This window comes from Stenella coeruleoalba, assembly GCF_951394435.1.
Source record: "Stenella coeruleoalba genome assembly, chromosome: 4".
Lineage (NCBI taxonomy): Eukaryota > Metazoa > Chordata > Mammalia > Artiodactyla > Delphinidae > Stenella > Stenella coeruleoalba.
Genome location: NC_137149.1, coordinates 30,191,021 through 30,210,324, shown reverse-complemented (window position 1 = coordinate 30,210,324; position 19,304 = coordinate 30,191,021). Strand labels below are relative to the sequence as shown.

The window sequence follows — 19,304 nt, the reverse complement described above, 5'->3', positions numbered from 1 at the left end:
TGTATACAACCTAGAGCAGGGCATTTAAATGTCAATTGATTGTTATTCTGGAGCTCTTACCATTCTTCTGTGGATGAACTAAAATATCATGTCCTTCTGCTGTTAGTATTCCCAAGCTTTTAACAAAGTTTACTTAAACGAGCAAAGGAAGGCTAAATTCTGAGCCTTAAATATTGAGTCGCAGTTGGGAAGAGCTTAAATCTTGATACTTTCATCTCCGGCACTTCTCAAAAAGGATTGCATCTTTTTTTTAGGACAGTAAAATTAAGTATGTTGTGTGACATTCTGTTAATACAGTAAGTTGGCAACCACTGTATAATCTAAAATGATATTGTAATAAATAATATTACTCTGTTCTTATTTATAGCTTTGTTCCAGTGCATTAAGTAGTTGCTCTATAAATTTTTCTTTAATCATTGGATAGCCATCTCATTTGCTTCCAATTAAGCATTGGATATTTTTCCAATAATATGTGGTATCTGTTTTTATTCAGTAAATCTGGAAAAAGAGAAGAAAATATTTGTCTTATAATACATATAGGTTTGCCCTATGCTTTGGCTTCTTTGATTAGAGTCAGCAGTCTACAGAATGATTCAGTCAGGAAAAGAATGGATTTTCTTCCTGTTTTTTGGCCTCTCTTAGCTTAGCACAGTAAATGTAATTTCTTTTTTTTCTTCTTTCTCTTATTTCTGCTTATTATATACATACATACATGTGTACTTTTTAAAGTGCAATGCTAATTGGCATTTTGGGAAAGTACTTCGTTTTTAAAGAAGTTCTTAAATTGAAGAATTTCTTTTCTATAAAATCTTTTTTACTGTTAACTTATGTCTGTTATAAACTTCTTAATATATTTAACCTAAGGTCTAATATTAGTCAAATTTTCATTTTAACTAGGCCTTTATTAGAGGAACATGCCACTCTGAATTTGGTCTTTCAAGGTACCAAGTTTATTTTTTGTGTTGCCTGAACTTATTTTACATTGATTTTTACTTTCTCAGATGAATTTGTGATAACTGCCATTTTATCTGTATTTAAAACATGTTTCAGCAAAGCTATCAGATTTTTCCATGACTTCTTTAGTCATGAGGATCAAAGCTTCATTCATATACAGTTTAACCTTTGCTCTCTTCTAAGTTCAGATTTTAATAGCTTTTTTCTTACTATAGGCATGAGTTATGTTTCTCCATGCTAATTTAAAAGGTCATCTGGGGCTTCCCTGGTGGCGCAGTGGTTGAGAGTCCGCCTGCCGATGCAGGGGACACGGGAGGGGACACGGGTTCGTGCCCTGGTCTGGGAAGATCCCACATGCCGCGGAGCGGCTGGGCCTGTGAGCCATGGCCGCTGAGCCTGCGCGTCCGGAGCCTGTGCTCCGCAGCGGGAGAGGCCACAGCAGTGAGAGGCTTGCGTACCGCAAAAAAAAAAAAAAGGTCATCTGAAAGAAACAATGAAGAGAACATCAGAGGTCTACCACATGATTTTTTCGGTGAGGCACGGCTTCATTGTGCTTCCAATATTGTGAAATGTTCTTGAAAATCCACACTATGTTACTGTTTTTTCAAATTGAGCTATAAGATTTTTCTTTGTAAGGATGTTTATTTTTATTTATGAAGCGTTTGCATTTTGTTAAGTCTTAAAAATTTTCCCCCTTAGAAGTTTTGTGGATGTTAATTTTTTTGTCTTGATTTTGCTAGATTAATCAAATAATAATATGCAATCAACTTTTTTTTTTTTAAAGGAAAGTACTATACAGTTACCAGTTGTTGGGCCTTTTCCACAGACTCTGCTTTCTCTTGCTGTATCTCACACTGAGGACTAGTCTCATTCACCTACTTCAGACTCACATGTAGGCATTAGTCTGATGCTGAGATGATTGGCCATCTCAGAAAATTTACTTTTCTGTAATTGTCTCACTTGTAGGGCCACAGTTAATAAGCCTTTTTTTTTTTTGAGCGTCTACTCTGAGCAGAGAACTATGCTCAATACAGTTCTTTCCTTTAACTGTCATTGTTTTTCCGTTATGAGAACTGAGTTACCAGCAGGGTGGCATTAGCAGAAGGAAGGTACCAAGTATCTGTACGTGTGTTGTGTGCTGTATAAATTCATTTTAGTAGAAATGATCACTGCTCACCAAGAATACACAGTCCCAAAGGAAGTATACCACAAGGGCCCCAAGGTCAAAGAAGGTAAACATGTACAGAGCTCAGTAAAATGTTCAGAGAGTATCAGTGCAGTTTCCTAAATATTAACAGTGTCAGACATGGTCCTTTTTATTTTTTTACACTTAGACCAATTAGTTCATATTAAAGCTGCTTTTACTAAACTGCTTCGCAGAGATTTTCTAACGGTTTGTTTCGGTTTTGATAATAAGTTAGCTGATATTAATATGCATGCTGGGATATTCTTCGGAATGTCAGAGTTCTTTCTCACTTTTAATGCAATGTCAGAATTTTATTTCTCATCTCTCCTGTTGGTTTGACTCTTGTGTTTGTGCTTTCCACTTTACAGGCATGCAGTATGGTGAATATGTTAATAATCAAGCTAGCTCCGCACCAACTCCCTTGTCATCCACTTCCGATGATGAGGAAGAGGAGGAGGAGGATGAGGAAGCAGGTCTGCTTTAGCTTTACACCAGTTCTTGACCTTTCCCTGCTCGAGTTTTCTTTTTATGTCCACAGTCTTACTGGTCCTTAAAAAAATGTGTCTTTGCAGATTTAGCTCAATAGCTTGGTTTCAGTTATAGAAGGTTGGGTCACTCGAAATGAGGAGTTTTGCATGTTTATTTGTTTTGTGTTTTCTCCTTTGGACCCCTCTACCGTTTTGTAAGTAATGCATTTTTCACGAAGATAGAGTGCTTTCTTCTTTCCGAAGCGCATTTTCTCTCGTGCCACATGCAAAAGAATGAGTCCCGACTGAAGCTTTTGGCTGATGACTGCTGTAGCACCCTTTTAGGACTCCTTTTAGGAATGTTTTATTTTCTGCTTTGCATGCTACTTTAGTCTAATCAAAATGAATCATGTGGACTTCATAAAAGTGAAAGAGAAATAGGACATTGTTCCTCTGAAGTCCTTGTGGCCTTTTCTGTCATATATTTAGAAGACCCCCAATTTTTAGTTATCTTCCTGCTTCATGAAGTACTAGTTCACATCATGCTAGGTGAAGAAACTGTGCATGCGATTATGTGTTGCAGGCTGTTTAATATCTTTTTCTGCCTTTGATAAGTATAACTGTTGAGTATTAAGCTACTCAGTTCGTCCATTAATTCTAATCGTTTGACTGAACCAATAAGTGATGATCTTTAAGGTTATTATACATGACCATGATTCTCTTTCTGTTATCTTTATAATTGAGTGGAAGGATTTGCTCTGTAAACAATCCGCTTAACTAAAAGTTTCCACTTCCTTTGCATTTTTAAAATATTTAAATCCTTATGCATGATTTGAGGTGGTGGGTTGAAAATAGAGGGTTCCAGATGGAGAGTAATTTTTCTTACCTTAAAAATCTACATACCCATTTATCTTTCTGAATTTGGGGTAATTTTTTATTTTATATAATTTCAGTCTTATAGAAGAGTGAAAGAAACTACCGTATACACTTTACCATTTTTGCCGCAGTTGCTTCTCTCTATAAACAGTTTTTCCTACGTCATTTGAAGGTGGAGATATCATGAACCTTTACCTCTAAATACTCCAGTATGTATTTCCTGATTGTAAGGACAGTGCCTTACATAACATAAACACAATACAGTTGTCAAGAAATTGAGCACTGTTGCAATAATATCTGTTACACAGTCCATAGTCAAATCTCAACAGTTGTCTCAGTAAGATCTTTTATAGCTGTTTCCATGGCCCAGGTTCATGCACTGAATTTAGTCGTCATTTCTGTTTAGATTCCTTCAACCTAGAACAGTCCCTTAACCTTTCTTTCTCTTTCTTGACTTTGACATTTTTGAATAATAGAGGCCAGTTATTTTGTAGAATGTCCCTCAGTTTGGGGTTATCTGGTGTGTACTTGTGATTAGATTCAAATCATGCATTTTTTGGCAAGATTACCACTGAAGTAATGTTGTATTCTCAGTACATTGTGTCCGAGGCACATGTTGTTGATTTATCCCCATATTGATGATGTTAACTTTGATTACTTGATTAAGATGGTGTCTGCCAGGTTTCTCAACTGTAAAGGTACTTCTTTTTTCCATTGAAATTAATAAGTGATTTGTGGGGAAATTCTATGATACTACGTAAATTTCCTGTTCTTTTTTTTAAACCGTCACTCACTAGTTTTAACATTCGTTGGTGATTTTCTAGTTCCGACATTCCTTCTATATTTATGAGTTGAGGTTTCATTGTGAAGAAGAGCTTTCTCCTTCTCCCTTGTTGATTGCTTTGGGTTCATATTGACTCATGGATTCTTATTTTATACAGTGGGTAATAATCCATTACTGTCATTAGTTATTTTGATAGCAACTTGTCCTGGCCAGTAGCAGCTCCTTCAAACTGTCTTTTTTAAATGTTCCCATGAATCTTTAAGCACTTATTTTAAGTACCTTAAGTCCTCGATAAGATGTTCCTAGCTCATCTTGTATTTGGGCTGCTGCAAGCCTGGGACAAACCATTTCCTTTAGTCCTGGTGCGTATAGTAGAGAAGGGTGTTTTAGAAACCAAGATGTGATTGTAATGTGGGGTCATTGCTAATGATGGGCCATTGCTCCCAGGTCCTGAATTATTATTATTATTTAATGTATATATTATTCAGATCCTACATATGTCTCACTTTTTAATCTCATGATCCTTATTTTACACATTTCAAAAATGTGGTTTTTTGCGTAATATTTGTCAGCCTAAATTACTCCCGTTTTTGTTCTGCTTACAATTAGGTGCAGTGGTTAAAAACCCCTTTTCCTTAGACAGAAAAAAAAATTGGAAAATCAAAACGATTTAGCATTAATGGCTTTTCTCCTATCACCTTATGTTATTTAACTACTTTTTTTCTTGAATATATTACAGATTAAAAATCCCTAAATTCTTAACTCACAGCATTTAGATTTTAATAATACCTAACATTTTTGAATACTTACTGTGTGCCAGATGCAGCACTAAAGAGCTAAAAGCTGTGGGGTTTTGTGTCTTTTCTTCTAAATTCAAATCTGGACTTTGTCACTTATTAGCTTTGTGACCTTAGACAAGTTTCTTAAACTCATTGAGTCTCAATTTACTCATATGTAAATGAGGAATAAAAGCAGTAACAATTACATATGGTCGTTTTGAGGATTGAAGGTATTGTTCGTAAAGAGCTTAGAACAGTGTCTGGCAAATGGTAAAATCTCTCAAAAAAAAATTAGGTGTGGGCTTCCCTGGTGGCGCGGTGGTTGAGAGTCCGCCTGCCAATGCAAGGGACACGGGTTCGTGCCTCGGTCCGGGAAGATCCCATATGCCGCGGAGCGGCTGAGCCCGTGAGCCATGGCCACTGAGCCTGCGCGTCCGGAGCCTGTGCTTCGCAACGGGAGAGGCCACAACAGTAAGAGGCCCGTGTACCATAAAAAAAAAAAATTAGGTGTCATTACTAACATTGAGAACATGTTTTTATCTCAATTTGTTCTCAACAATCCTGCAAGGCAGAGATAATTGGCTCCATTTTTCAGATGAGTTGACTACGATCTGAACATGTACAGTAACATTTGTCTCTGGTCACACAACTCCTAAGTAGCAGAGCGGAGATTCAAACCGAGGTCTGTCTGCAGAGAGGTGTGAAGAGGATAGTCTTTATCTCCTAGTGAGAACACAAAGCCCTGGAATAGGTGAGAACTAAAGGGCACATGGCAGTGGTCACCATGGCATTTCTTACATGTTATCTTCCTCCTTTGCCTTTTTTATTATGCAACAAAATAATGACTGGACTATGGACATTTTTACTAGGATCCTGGTGTTGTCTCTTCATGGTTTGTAAAAAAAAAAAAAAAAAAAAGTCCTATTTTTGTTGATTGCAAATTAAAGGGACATTCTAAGTGAGGGGAAAGAAAAAATGGAAAGAAAATCTAGCTTTAAAATGAATTTTATTTTATTTTTTAAATCCTGCTCAGTTACAGTATTTTTTTCATATGTAAAAAGGTAAAAGAATGCCTCAAATTGGTACGGAGATTACATATAAGTGTATCTGTCAAGTAGAGATTTTGGAGTGCTCTATTTTTTAAGCATTTCAGTGGTATTCATTCCCTATTATCATGAGATTTTTATGTATTTAGTTTATGTGGATTATTCTCCAATTTTGGAAAAATTTATTAAGCAGTAATGAAATATCAACTAGCAAGCAGGTTTGGAAATCAGTGATAATCTTCTTTATAGTTATATTTAAAGTAACTATCCTCTTATTTTAGCTTTTCATTTATTAAAGCTTAGGGTTTCCTTGACAGCGGGTCTATCTAGGAGTCAAGTACACGGATATTTATTTAAAACTTTCAGTTTTAAAAGAAAATTTTGATTTCAGTTCTGATTTTACATTAAGCCATCTAATTATATTTTTTAAAATTACATGCTACAAATAGGCTTCCTTTTTAAGGTTTCCTCATTAAATGCACACTTGGAAACTAAAATAGGATTTTGTACTAGAGACAGTCTTATGTTTTGTTGGCAGCTTCTAAAAGTTCAGAATTGTTGGAGAATAAACTTAAAGAAAACTTGAGCAGATAGCAAACTATCAGGTTCCCATAATGGTTATATCTTAAATTCCTCACTAAGTTTATTCAGTTACAGGTATTCACTCCTTCAGTTGTCAGTGCTAGAGTGGACCTTTTATTAGTTTTAGATTCAGTACTGAAGACAAGTACTGTCATACCTATACTAGTAAGGAATACTAACTTGAAAATGGGAGTGAAAGGGAGTAAGCAGTGAAATAAAGTGAAAGGGGAGAGTAAAAAATCAGAGATCAGTATCAGCCCTAGTCCCTGGGAGACACTGTCAGCTAATGTTCTGTCACCTGCTGTCCATACTCCCAGTGCCTTTCCTCTCGGGAGTTTTCAGATTAGGAAGAGGCCAGAGGACAACAGGAAGCTCTCTCCCATGGCTCTAGTAATGTGACAGCTTGATGCTATATTTTGTAAATGACGTTAGGAAAAAACTTCTGATTTTTTCATAATGAATTTTAAGGTGCTAGTCAATTTTTATTTGACTTTCACACAGGCTAATAGTAATTATTCAGTGCCAGGTAGTATGTCAAAGATAATGATATGTTTATGGTTTGCTTGGATGTTTTAAAAGGTAATGTTGTATTTTGATACAGAACAAATTAAGTCAACTCCTGTAGATAACAGCACAGTATTGGCCTTACCTCTAACTTCCACAGAAAATTCTTCTTTTTTTTCTTAATTCAAGTATATAATATGGTATTTTTAACTATAATCATTATGCTATACATTAGATCCCCAGATCCCTCGAACATGTATAGCTGGAAGATTGTACTCTTTGATCAGCATCTTCCCTTTTCTTCCACCACTCCCCTACCCCCCGCCAAAGAAAATCCCTAAAAGGATGCAAATCTATCTTTCTCTTTAACTGATATACTATGTGATTATTTTAACAAATAAATATCTTTCAACTAAATTCAATACATATTTAGTATACTTTTTAAATTTTAGAAATTGAATACATGTCCTAGGTCTGTGAAGGATATAAAAAGATATCCATGCCATTAAGAACAGTATTAGTTTCAGGGTTTTCAGTATTCATATAGATTGAAAACAAAATGTGCTCACACGTTTGCAGATGATACCTGTTCTAGCTTGCAAACATCATGTATATATAATTGCTATAGCTGGAAACTCCAACTCCAGCTCTGTACAGCGGAAGAGGGCAGAGTATTAGGGCTATAGCAGAAGGAGATTTGGTACCAGTGTCCAGAGTTAGAATTCAGAAGGCACTTTCAAATAGAAATAGTGATTGAATGGTGATTGGATGTCTAGGCTAGCCCTAAAACTAATTAACTGAAATACTAAACATTTGCAAATGCTTTATTTTTTCCAGCCTGTCATAAATGTGTAGTGTTTAATCAATAATATGGATTATGGGTTTTTTAAGAGTGCTTATGAAACAACTTGGGATAATAAATACCAGTTATTTCATTATTTCTTTGAAAAAGTTTATTCTGAGTTCTGAACAACCAATTTATAAACAGATTAATAATGCCCTATTTGTGAGCTTGATTAAAAACCCAAGAAGCTCACAGTCTGATTTGGAATATAGAACAAAATGATAGTGAGTCCTGTGTTAATCATAGTGTTTTATAGGAATACATAGGAGAATTTGGAACCAGATGTAGGGTGGGATGACAGGGAGGATTCTCCTGGAGCGGGGGCAGGGGAACCTAAACTGAATCTGAAAGAACTTGGAATTGGGCAAGTGAGGGATCTGGGGAGAGTCAGAGACACTTTTTGAAACAAAGCAAGATGCTTGAGAGAAGGTAGCATGTTTGGGGAACTTTAGTGAGTTTGGGACCTATGGTTTGCAGAGAGCAGTGGCAAGAAGAATTGAGTGAGGGTGAGTAGGATGGCTGGGTAAGATCTTTAAGAACCTTGCGTTTCCTAGTAAGGAGTTTGGATTTTATCTTGAAGGTAGTGAGAGGTCACTGAAGGAGTTTACATGGGAAAATAACATAACCAAACTTGCATTTTGGAAATGCAAATTGATTTTGCATTTACAGAAGAAATTGATTCGAGCTTGAAGCTTTTGGAATAAGCCAGTGAGAAATAAGAGTTCTTAGACTAAGGTAGAAGGAAGATTGGGGGGGGGGGAGAGTATTAGAGTATTACCGAAAGAAGAGAACCATTTTTACAAATCAAAAGTAACTTGGTTCTCAGTGATAAATGTTAAGGAAAGTTTGGTTGAAGTCTGGATTAGCCTTATCCATCAGGAGGTTCTTGTCTTGGTCTTTCTTTTCCCCTCTTTTGTAGCACTGTTTTAGCATAGGAAGAGGGAAGAGAAAAAAAAGAACATTTCCTGAGTCTCTGGCTAGTATCTGTTTAATTTATATCTGTTATAGCTGTTTAATCTTAACATTAGGCCTGTGGAGTAGGTGTTATAGCATCTGTTTTTATAAATAAGGAATGGCTCAGAAATGTTAGGATTCTGGTCCATTTTCTCTCAACTGGTAAGTGGTAGAGAGGGAATTTGACTTACAGTTTTCCATGTTCTATACAAGTTATGAGGAAGTGAAATCTCAAATTACCTGGTTAATTTCAAGTTGACCAATACTAGTAAGTATATTAGACTTTGTTGACCCATGGAGAGAGAATGGCTTAAGTTTTTTTTAGAAGGCTTCAGTGCATCCTGGTTTTTTTCCCCCAACTTCACAGATTCTGAGCTATTCATTTGACCTTACTCCTTACTTCCTCAGATTCAGCTCCCCCTCTTTTCTGACTTCCCCTTTTCTTCTCTCAACCTGTGACATAGAGCCAGTAAAAGAATGAGGGAAAATGTTTCCCAAGTATTACATTCATATTCACCCTCCGTTTGCTCAGAATATTTGTTACCACTAATTGTAGCGTGAAGTGACTGAGGCAAACTGGACCTATCAGAGGTTTTAAGAATGGTGACAAGTACCAAAGCTTCTCATTCGACTAAAACTAGCTCGTATTTAGAAAGCAGTATTTTGCTTGGTATCTTGGTTCCAAATGTCAATACAGTAGCATAGCTGCCTCTGTATACTAATAATATGACAGGGAAGCAGATATCATATGTGATTACAGTACAGCTTGAAAAGTACAGTAATTCGGGGTTAAGAAAATGTCCCTATATAGGAGAAGAAATGATTTCCATTGGCATGTCAGAAAGGTTTTAGGAAGGGTTTGAAATTTGAAGGTTGAGTAGGAATTTGCCATGTGGAAAAAGAAAATCTAGGCAAACAGACCAATATGTATGGTACATAACACAAAAAATAGTGTATTGGGATGAAGAGTGAGAAGTTGGGTGTGACTGTGTCATAAGGTAAAAGGGAAGGTGGTACAAGAACAGGTGGGAGATGGAGGTGACAAGGAAAGTGGAAGACAAATTTTGAAGTTTTTTTTTATGGCAGTATAAAAGCATTTAGACCTTATTCTATAAAATGGTAGGGGAACTAGTGAAGGTGTTTTTAAGCATGTTTAGAATATTGACATGTTTCATAATGTACCTTTTTAAAAAATATCATTTTGATTTGTATTGGCAGTAATGGCATAACCTAATTAGAATTAATCTGAACAATAAGTTTTAGCAAAGTTTGAGTCTGTTTAGTGTTTCATCTGGATTTATAACTTTTATTGTTGCTTTGATATTTTAACAAGTTCAAAATAGAGATTTGCATTTGTTCTTTTCTTCTGAAAGTGAATTTTAAAAACTTTTAAAATTTATTTATTCAACTGCATTGGGTCTTAGTTGCAGCCGGTGGGATCTTTTGTTGCAGCGCGCAGGCTCTTCGTTGTGGCACACAGGCTCTTCGTTGCTGTGCTCAGGCTTCTCTCTAGTCGAGGCGTGCAGGCTCTCCAGTTGTGGTGCACAGGCTCTAGAGCGCATGGGCTTGGTTTCCCCACAGCATGTGGGAGTCTTAGTTCCCCGACCAGGGCTTGAACCCGTGTCCCCTGCACTGGAAGGTGGATTCTTAACCACTGGACTACCAGGGAAGTCCCCGAAAGTGAATTTTATTTTATTCTTTTATTTATTTATTTTTAGTTTATTTATTTATTTTTACTTTTGGCCGCATTGGGTCTTCGTTGCTGTGTGCAGACTTTTCTCTAGTTGCGGTGAGCGGGAGCTACTCTTTGTTGCAGTGCGCGGGCTTCTTATTGGGTGGCTTCTCTTGTTGCAGAGCACGGGCTCTAGGTGCGTGGGCTACAGTAGTTGTGGCACTGGGCTTAGTAGTTGTGGCTCGCGGGCTCTAGAGCGCAGGCTCAGTACTTGTGGCACATGGGCTTAGTTGATCTGTGGCATGTGGGATCTTCCTGGACCAGGGCTCGAACCTGTGTCCTCTGCATTGGCAGGCAGATTCTTAACCTGTGCCATCAGGGAAACCCTGAAAGTGAATTTTAAACTAGCAGGTTTCAAATTATCCAATAAATAAAATAGAATATTTCTATCAAATTAATACTTTAAAGTTTGTTACTATAGCATTATTATCTAAATGGGCAATATTTTTAAGCATTAATATTTGATATGACATGGAAAGAAGAAGCTAAGCAGCATAATTAAGTAGTATTATGTATTATGTACCTGTTAATCCTATACTCCTAATTTGTCCTACTCCCTTCTCCCCTTTAGTAACCATAAGTTTGTTTTCTATGTCTGTGAGTCTGTTTTGTTTTTTTTTTAATTTTTAAATTTAATTTTATATATTTTTTTATACAGTAGGTATATTACTTATTACTCATTAATTTCATACACATCAGTGTATACATGTCAATCCCAGTCACCCAGTTCATCACACCACCCCCAGACCCCCGCCACTTCCCCTCTTGGTGTCCATATGTTTGTTCTCTACATCTGTGTCTCAATTTCTGCCCTGCAAACCGGTTCATCTGTACCATTTTTCTAGGTTCCACATATATGCGTTAATATACGATATTTGTTTTTCTCTTTCTGACTTACTTCACTCTGTTTGACAGTCTCTAGATCCATCCACGTCTCAACAAATGACCCAATTTCGTTCCTTTTTATGAGTAATATTCCATGGTATATATGTACCACATCTTCTTTATCCATTCGTCTGTCGATGGGCATTTAGGTTGCTTCCATGACCTGGTTATTGTAAATAGTGCTGCAGTGAACATTGGGAACATTGGGGTGCATGTGTCTTTTTGAATTACGGTTTTCTCTGGGTATATGCCCAGTAGTGGGATTGCTGGATCATATGGTAATTCTATTTTTAGTTTTGTAGGGAACCTCCATACTGTTCTCCATAGTGACTGTATCAATTTACATTGACTGTATCAGTTTACATTCCCACCAACAGTGCAAGAGGGTTCCCTTTTCTCCACACCCTCTCCAGCATTTGTTTGTAGATTTTCTGCTGATACCCATTCTGACTGGTGTGAGGTGATACCTCATTGTAGTTTTGATTTGCATTTCTCTAATAATTAGTGATGTTGAGCAGCTTTTCATGTGCTTCTTGGCCATCTGTATGTCTTCTTTGGAGAAATGTCTATTTAGGTCTTCTGCCCATTTTGGATTGGGTTGTTTTTGTTTTTTTAATACTGAGCTGCATGAGCTGTTTATATATTTTGGAGATTAACCCTTTGTCCATTGATTTGTTTGCAAATATTTTCTCCCATTCTGAGGGTTGTCTTTTCGTCTTGTTTATGGTTTCTTTTGCTGTGCAAAAGCTTTGTTTTGTTTTATATATAGATTCATTTGTATTACTTTTTAGATTCCACATATAAGTGATATCTTATAGTATTTGTCTTTCTCTGTCTGACTTCACTAAGTATAATTTTCTCTAGGTCCATCCATGTTGCTGTAAATGGCGATATTTCATTCTTTTTTTGTGGCTGATTAATATTCTATTGTGTGTGTATATATATAAATACACACACACACACACACACACTCTCTCTCTCTACATGTCCTTAAGCTAATTGTCAGTTGATGGGCACTTGGGTTGCTTCCATGTCTTGGCTATTGTAAATAGTGCTGCTGTGAACATTGATGTGCATATATCTTTTCAAATTAGAGTTTTTATTTTTTCTGGATATATACCCCCAAGAGTGGGATTGCTGGATCATATGGTAGCTCTATTTTTACTTTTTTAAGGAACCCCCATACTGTTCGCCATAGTGGTTGCACCAATTTACATTCCCACCAACAGTGCATAAGGGTTCTCTTTTCTCTACACCCTCCCCAGCATTTCTTATTTGTAGACTTTTTATTGATGGCTATTCTGACCAGTGTGAGGTGATACCTCATTGTGGTTTTGATTTGCATTTCTCTAATAATTAATAATGTTGAGCATCTTTTCATGTGCCTGTTGATAATCTGTATGTCTTCTTTGGTGAAATGTCTACTTAGGTCTTCTGCCCATTTTTTTGATTGGGTTGTTTGGTTTTTTTGATACTGAGTTATATGAGCTGTTTTTGTATTTTGGATATTTAACCTAGTGTTGGTCTCATCGTTTGCCAATTTTTTTCTCCCATTCCGTAGATTGTCTTTTCATTTTGTTGGTGTTTTCCTTTGCTGTGCAAAAGCGTTTAAGTTAGATTAGGTCTCATTTGTGTATTTTTGCTTCTATGGTATTTTTTTTTAAATTTTTGAATTTTATTTTATTTATGTTTTTATACAGCACGTTCTTATTAGTCATCAGTTTTATACACGTCAGTGTATACATGTCAATCCCAATCTCCCAGTTCATCCCACCACCACCACCACCACCACCACCCCCGCCACTTTCTCCCTTGGTGTCCATACGTTTGTTCTCCATGGTATTTTTATAATAACTTTATTGAGATATAATTCACATACCATAAAATTCACTCATTTAAATTTAAACAAAGTTCTGCAACCATCACTGTGTAATTCTAGAACATTTTCTTCACCTCAAAGTAGAAACTCCATGTTTTAGCAGTCACTTCCTATTCTTGTCCCCCTACACGCACGCATGCGCACATACACGCACTAATCTACTAATCTACTTTTTGTTTTTATAGATTTATCTGTTTTGAACCTTTCATATAAATAGATCATATACTATTTGGTTTTTGTGACTGGCTTCTTTCTCAGCATAATGTTTTCAAGTGTTATGGCATGTATCAGTCCTGTGTTCCTTTCTATTGCTAAATGATATCTTATTGTGTGGATATATATCACATTTTATTTACCTGTTCATACGTTGTTGGACATCTGGGTTGTTTCCACTTTTGGGCTGTTATGCGTAATGCTTCTGTGAGCATTCATGCACAACTCTTTGTGGGGGTGTATGTTTTCATTTCTCTTGAATGGAATTGCCAGGTCATGTGATACCTGTTTGCCGCCTTTTGAGAAGCTGTCAGACTGTTTTTCAACATGGCTACAACATTTTACAATCTCGTGGAGGCTTCCATTTCTCTACATCCTTGCCAGAACTTTCTGTTACCTGTCTTTTGAATTACAGACATGCTAGTGGATGTGAAATGGTATCTCACTGTGGTTTTGATTTTTATTTCCAGAATAGCTAGTGATGTTGAGCATCTTTTCATGTGCTTATTGGCCATTGGTTTATCTTTTTTGTAGAAATGTCTGTTTAGATCCCTTACTCATTTTAATTTGGTTATTCGTCTTTTTATTGTTGAGTCATAGAGTTCTGTAAATATTTTGCGTATTAGACCTTTATTAACTAGATACATGATTTGCAAATATATTCTCTCATTCTGTGGGTTATCTCTTTATTTTCTTAATGATATCTTTGGAACATAAAAGTTTTTAATTTGATGAAGTCCAGTATATCTATTTTCTTTCTTTTGTTGCTTGTGCCTTTGATGTCATATCTAAAAATCCATTGCCTAACTGAAGGTCATGAAGATTTACTCCCATATTTTAAGAGTTTTAGCACTTACATTTAGGTCTATGATCCATTTTGAGTTAATTTTAGCATAAGGTGTAAGGAAGGGGTCTAACTTCATTCTGCTGCATGTGGATATCTAGTTGTTCCAGCACAGTTTGTTGAAGGGAATATTCTTTCCCCATTGAAATGTCTTGGCATATTGGTTTGGTTTTGTACATAACATAAAATTAAACATTTTAAAGCATACAGTGGCATTTAGTATATTCACAATGTTGTGCAACCACCACCTCTATCTGATTCTGTCATTTGGGTTGTCATGCAGTCACCACTTCTATCTAGTTCTAACTTTGTAAATGTAGTGAACTTGATAAAACTAAACATTTTCACCATCCTAAAAAAGAACTCTATACCCATTAAGCAGTAACTTCTCATTTCCCCCTCCTCTCAAGCCCCTGGCAACCACCGATCTATTTTCTATCTCCAGAGATTTACCTATTCTGGATATTTCATATAAATCAAATCATTCAGTGTGTGACCTTTTGTGTCTGGCTTCTTTTGCTTAGCATGTTTTCAAGGGTCATTCATATTGTAGCCTGTATCAGTACTTAATTCCTTTTTATAGCTGAATAATATCCCATTGTATAGATATACCACATTTTGTTCATCCATTCATCTCTTGGTGAATATTTGGGTTTTGGTGTATTGTTTTTTAACGCTATTACTTCAAGACTTTTGACCTTGTATATCAGCATTCTTCTTTAGTTATAAGTTCACAAATACAAGGAAAATGAAGAGCCATTACTTCCCATTCTTAGTTAAGAGTAATGACCTATATATGCAACAATATTCTATTTACCACAAAGAAAGCACTTGGTATGTGTTAGTGTCTTTCACCTATTATTTATTTTATAGTCTTCATGTTTTGTAAGTTGCTTCATAACCAGTCTCCTCTAAGCATCGCAAGAACGTTAAAAAGCACACAAAGGGCATTTAAAAAATTGTTCTTATTTTGCGAGAGAGAGTATTATGATGATTGTCACTTACCCAAAGTTATTTATGACAATTAAATGACAATGAAATGACAGAGTCTAATGTAACTACAGTCGTTTGCCTCCAGATCATGTTCTTTACTGATAACAAAATGTTCCTACACAAAAAATTTTAGCTATTATGCCCTGAGTCAATACACTGAGTTCTTGTAGTTAACCAAAATTACTCAATGAAAGATAGTTATGCATATCTATTCTTTCTATATCACAGTTGAAAATTAACCTAAAATGTAGTTTAAACCCGGTTATAATATTGGTGTTAAGAGCCAGGGATAACCTCTGTACCACAGAATTTTATCTTCTGGTGAAAAAGACCAAGATCTTTAACACAAGATAGAGGCTGTGTGCGTTTTCAGTTTTTTGTTTTTTTTTTTTTTTGCGGTACGCGGGCCTCTCACTGTTGTGGCCTCTCCCGTTGCGGAGCACAGGCTCCGGACGCGCAGGCTCAGCGGCCATGGCTCATGGGCCCAGCCGCTCCACAGCATGTGGGATCTTCCCGGACCGGGGCACGAACCCGCGTCCCCTGCATCGGCAGGCGTACTCTCAACCACTGCGCCACCAGGGAAGCCCCGTTTTCAGTTTTATTCATTAGTATATACTCTAGTGTATCTACCTATGTTAACTGTAGGCTCTCAATAAAATATTTGTTAAGTGAATGAATGAGAGAAATATATGTTCTACGAGCTGTGTGACACCACTACGTTTTATCATAAATGGCCACTGAATATTCCCGTTAGTCTTTCAAGTTTTGAACGAATACATGTAATAAAAATTCTTATAATCTAACACATATTTATTAGAGTACCTTTTATTTTTGTTACCTTATTAAATATGGCAGGTACTGTTTAATCTTGATTGAGCAGATGAATAAACCGAGGCATAGAAAAGCTTAGTAACATGCTAGGTAGCAACCCAAGCCATAGATTCCTCTCTTATGAAGGTTTCATACAGCTATGCTGAGTTATAAAAGTAATTAAAATTTAATTATCTTAAAATAACATGATAGTGATATAGGGTATTTAATAGCATGTGATTTGGTAGATCCGGTCTTTGAGATGTGATTTTATTAACATTTCTGTCAATCTAAAATTGACGTTTGTGTGTTTGACTACTTTGAAAGTTGTATATCTTTTCTTTAAGATGCCTTCATGTGTGTCTGCTTAAATTTTATCAGCTCCGTATTCTTCCCACTTTCACCCCCTGTATTATCAGAAATTTATATATGGTTTTTTAAATGTCATTAAACATCAGTCATTTCATGTTTTTAGGATCAGGAATTTTCCTAGATCAGCAAAACATCTTTTTCAAAATTGCCAAAGGTTGCTTTAAGATATGTTGTCATTTTAAACTTAGTAGGTATTTTGGTTTTCCTTTTAGGTGTTGACAGCTCTTCTACCACAAGCAGTGCTTCTCCAATGCCCAACAGTTATGATGCCCTAGAAGGAGGCAGCTATCCAGGTAATTTGTTTTGTGCATATTTGATGTTTATTTGAAAAGTTACTGACCATCAATTACTTCAAACATGAACATGTACTATACATAATTAGCAGACTATATTTTTAACAGAAAAAAAGGGACATTTTCCTGTTTTTTTCAGCCTTAATTTAATGGTGTAATTGTCACATAACAACTGTGGATGCTGTTTTTGGGAGGCCAAGGAAATTTATTATCTGATTTTTGTTACCATGCTCTTTATCTTTTTCCTCTTTCTAAAAGACTTAATACTGAATAATTTTTCTCTTCTTTTCCCTTCTTTTTTATGCTAATAATTCCTTAAATAAATTTTATATTTCTGTTCTCATGCTTAGGTCCTTGAATTTCTTCCAACTAGCCTCTGAATATAAATAGTCTTTGACTCTTTACTCCCCCTATGGCTCCTGGCTGCCTCCACCAGGTAAATAGATTAACCAACTTGGGGGTAGGTTTTGGAGGCATTACTTTTAACCATATCTGGAAGTAACTTTGGTCATATGTAGGAACAGGAGTGGTGGATAGTGTTTTAAAAAATTACGAACTGAACTTCTATAATGATTAGTTATTTCATTATAGCATCTTGTGCTGTGATCTTCCTTATTTGCCTGTCTCCTATCACCAACAGCCTGACAACCACACCTGACCTCCTTCTTTGTCTTTTCTTTCTAATGATTCCAAACTTTAGGATTAACAGAACAAGTAATTTTGCCCTTCGCTTTATTTCTTATCATGTTGTTAATTATCCAGGATGAAGCTTAATTGAAGTTGGAGTGTGCTGGACTTCACACACCATCTTGCTATCACTGTTCTATGAGTCAGTAGAAAACTTTAATCTTCTCAGCTTAGTACAGAGTTCCCTTTTAACATTTCAAGAATACTTAAATAAGCTACTCAGTCTTTTGTGGTTAAGGGTTCTTTCCCTAGGGATCTGTGTGTGTGTGTGTGTGTGTGTGTGTGTGTGTGTGTGTGTGTGTGTGTGAGAGAGAGAGAGAGAGAGAGAGAGAGTGTGTGTGTGTGTGTGTGAGAGAGAGAGAGAGAGAGAGAATGTGTATGTGTGTGTGTGTGTGTGTGTGTGTGTGTGTGTGTGTGTGTGTAAAAAGTTGTGGACCATTCCAAAAGCAATTACCATTGTCAAAATATTCTAGAAGAGTTACTTCATTCACTAAAAGATGAATACTATTTATTCAACTATCGTATTTCATGAGCTTCAAATTAACCTGAAATAAAACATCTAATGTGGTATAGTTAAAAGATGATGGCCTTGGAGTTAAACCTTGCTGTGTTTATCTGTATTCATTTAATCAACAAATCTTAATCTTGTTATGAACTGTGCTTTGACAGTAAGTGAATAACCTTAGGTAAATTTTCTAGCTATTTTATACTGCACCAAAATTAAGGAAAGCTATGAACATCTATCACAGTAAGATTAACTGAATTAAGTCTATGTGTCAGGTACTAGGTAGATCTTAGGGACTATAGAAATGTATGAAATACTGTCCTTTTCCTAAAAAAGGGGGAAAAAGTTTTAGACCCCCATGTTTAGGACTCCAGTTCTTCATTTCTTAAGCTGATGACTGTTGTCATGTTAAGAGACCTTTCTACTTACAGTCCCATCACAGTGAGGAGAGACAAGCAGGAAATCTAAGTATATGACACTGCATTGATGCTCTAGTCCTTTTAAGAAGTCTGGGAAGTTACCAGAAAGCCAGTAAGCCAGTGCTTGCCTAATTAGCACAAGACAATAGACAGCAGAATGTCTAGGAAGGTCTCTTCAAAATGAGAGCGAAGAGAGTCAGTAGAAAGATGATTCCTCAATAAACTTTGAAAAAATAAATTTCTTAAGTCAGATGCTTTTAAGAACATATTTTCTTTTTGCAGAGTCTGATTGCTGGTGAAGAATATAATTTTTATATGAAAATATACAGTGAAATACAGTGACATGAGAGATTAAAATACACATGTATTTTAGATTTGACTTTTTGTTGTTGTTATTCTTGTATATGGTGATAAAATTTTCTACAGTTTTTTTCCCCCAGTTTTAATCAAGTTTTAGTTTCTGTTTTAAATTTAAATAAAGGAAGAACATTCATTCATTACATTTTATTTGGCCTCTACTATGTACCAGACATTGTTTTAGGAGCTGGACACTATTCTAGACTGTCTTTCATACTTTCATTTTTGCCTCTGCAAATAAAGCAGACTTCTAGGGGATTGTGGTAATATGCCACTCCTTCCATGGACCTTTTTTTTTAAAATAAATGTCAGGGTCAGATAAAAAGGCAAGTTAGAGCA

At 36.0% G+C, this 19,304-nt stretch overlaps 1 protein-coding gene across 4 annotated transcripts in view; it reads left to right on the top strand.

The window, feature by feature from the left end:
• The window catches only part of SEC24B (SEC24 homolog B, COPII coat complex component), a 94,836-nt gene that overhangs the window by 39,255 nt on the left and 36,277 nt on the right, over positions 1-19,304 (top strand). For 2 of the 4 annotated variants that reach the window (XM_079920799.1, XM_079920798.1), the window contains exons 4-5: positions 2,509-2,613; positions 16,917-16,997. In XM_079920799.1, the coding sequence (XP_079776925.1) occupies positions 2,509-2,613; positions 16,917-16,997 (186 nt within the window). The remainder of the gene's footprint in view (positions 1-2,508; positions 2,614-16,916; positions 16,998-19,304) is intronic. The other 2 variants (XM_079920801.1, XM_079920800.1) reach the window with 1 other exon arrangement.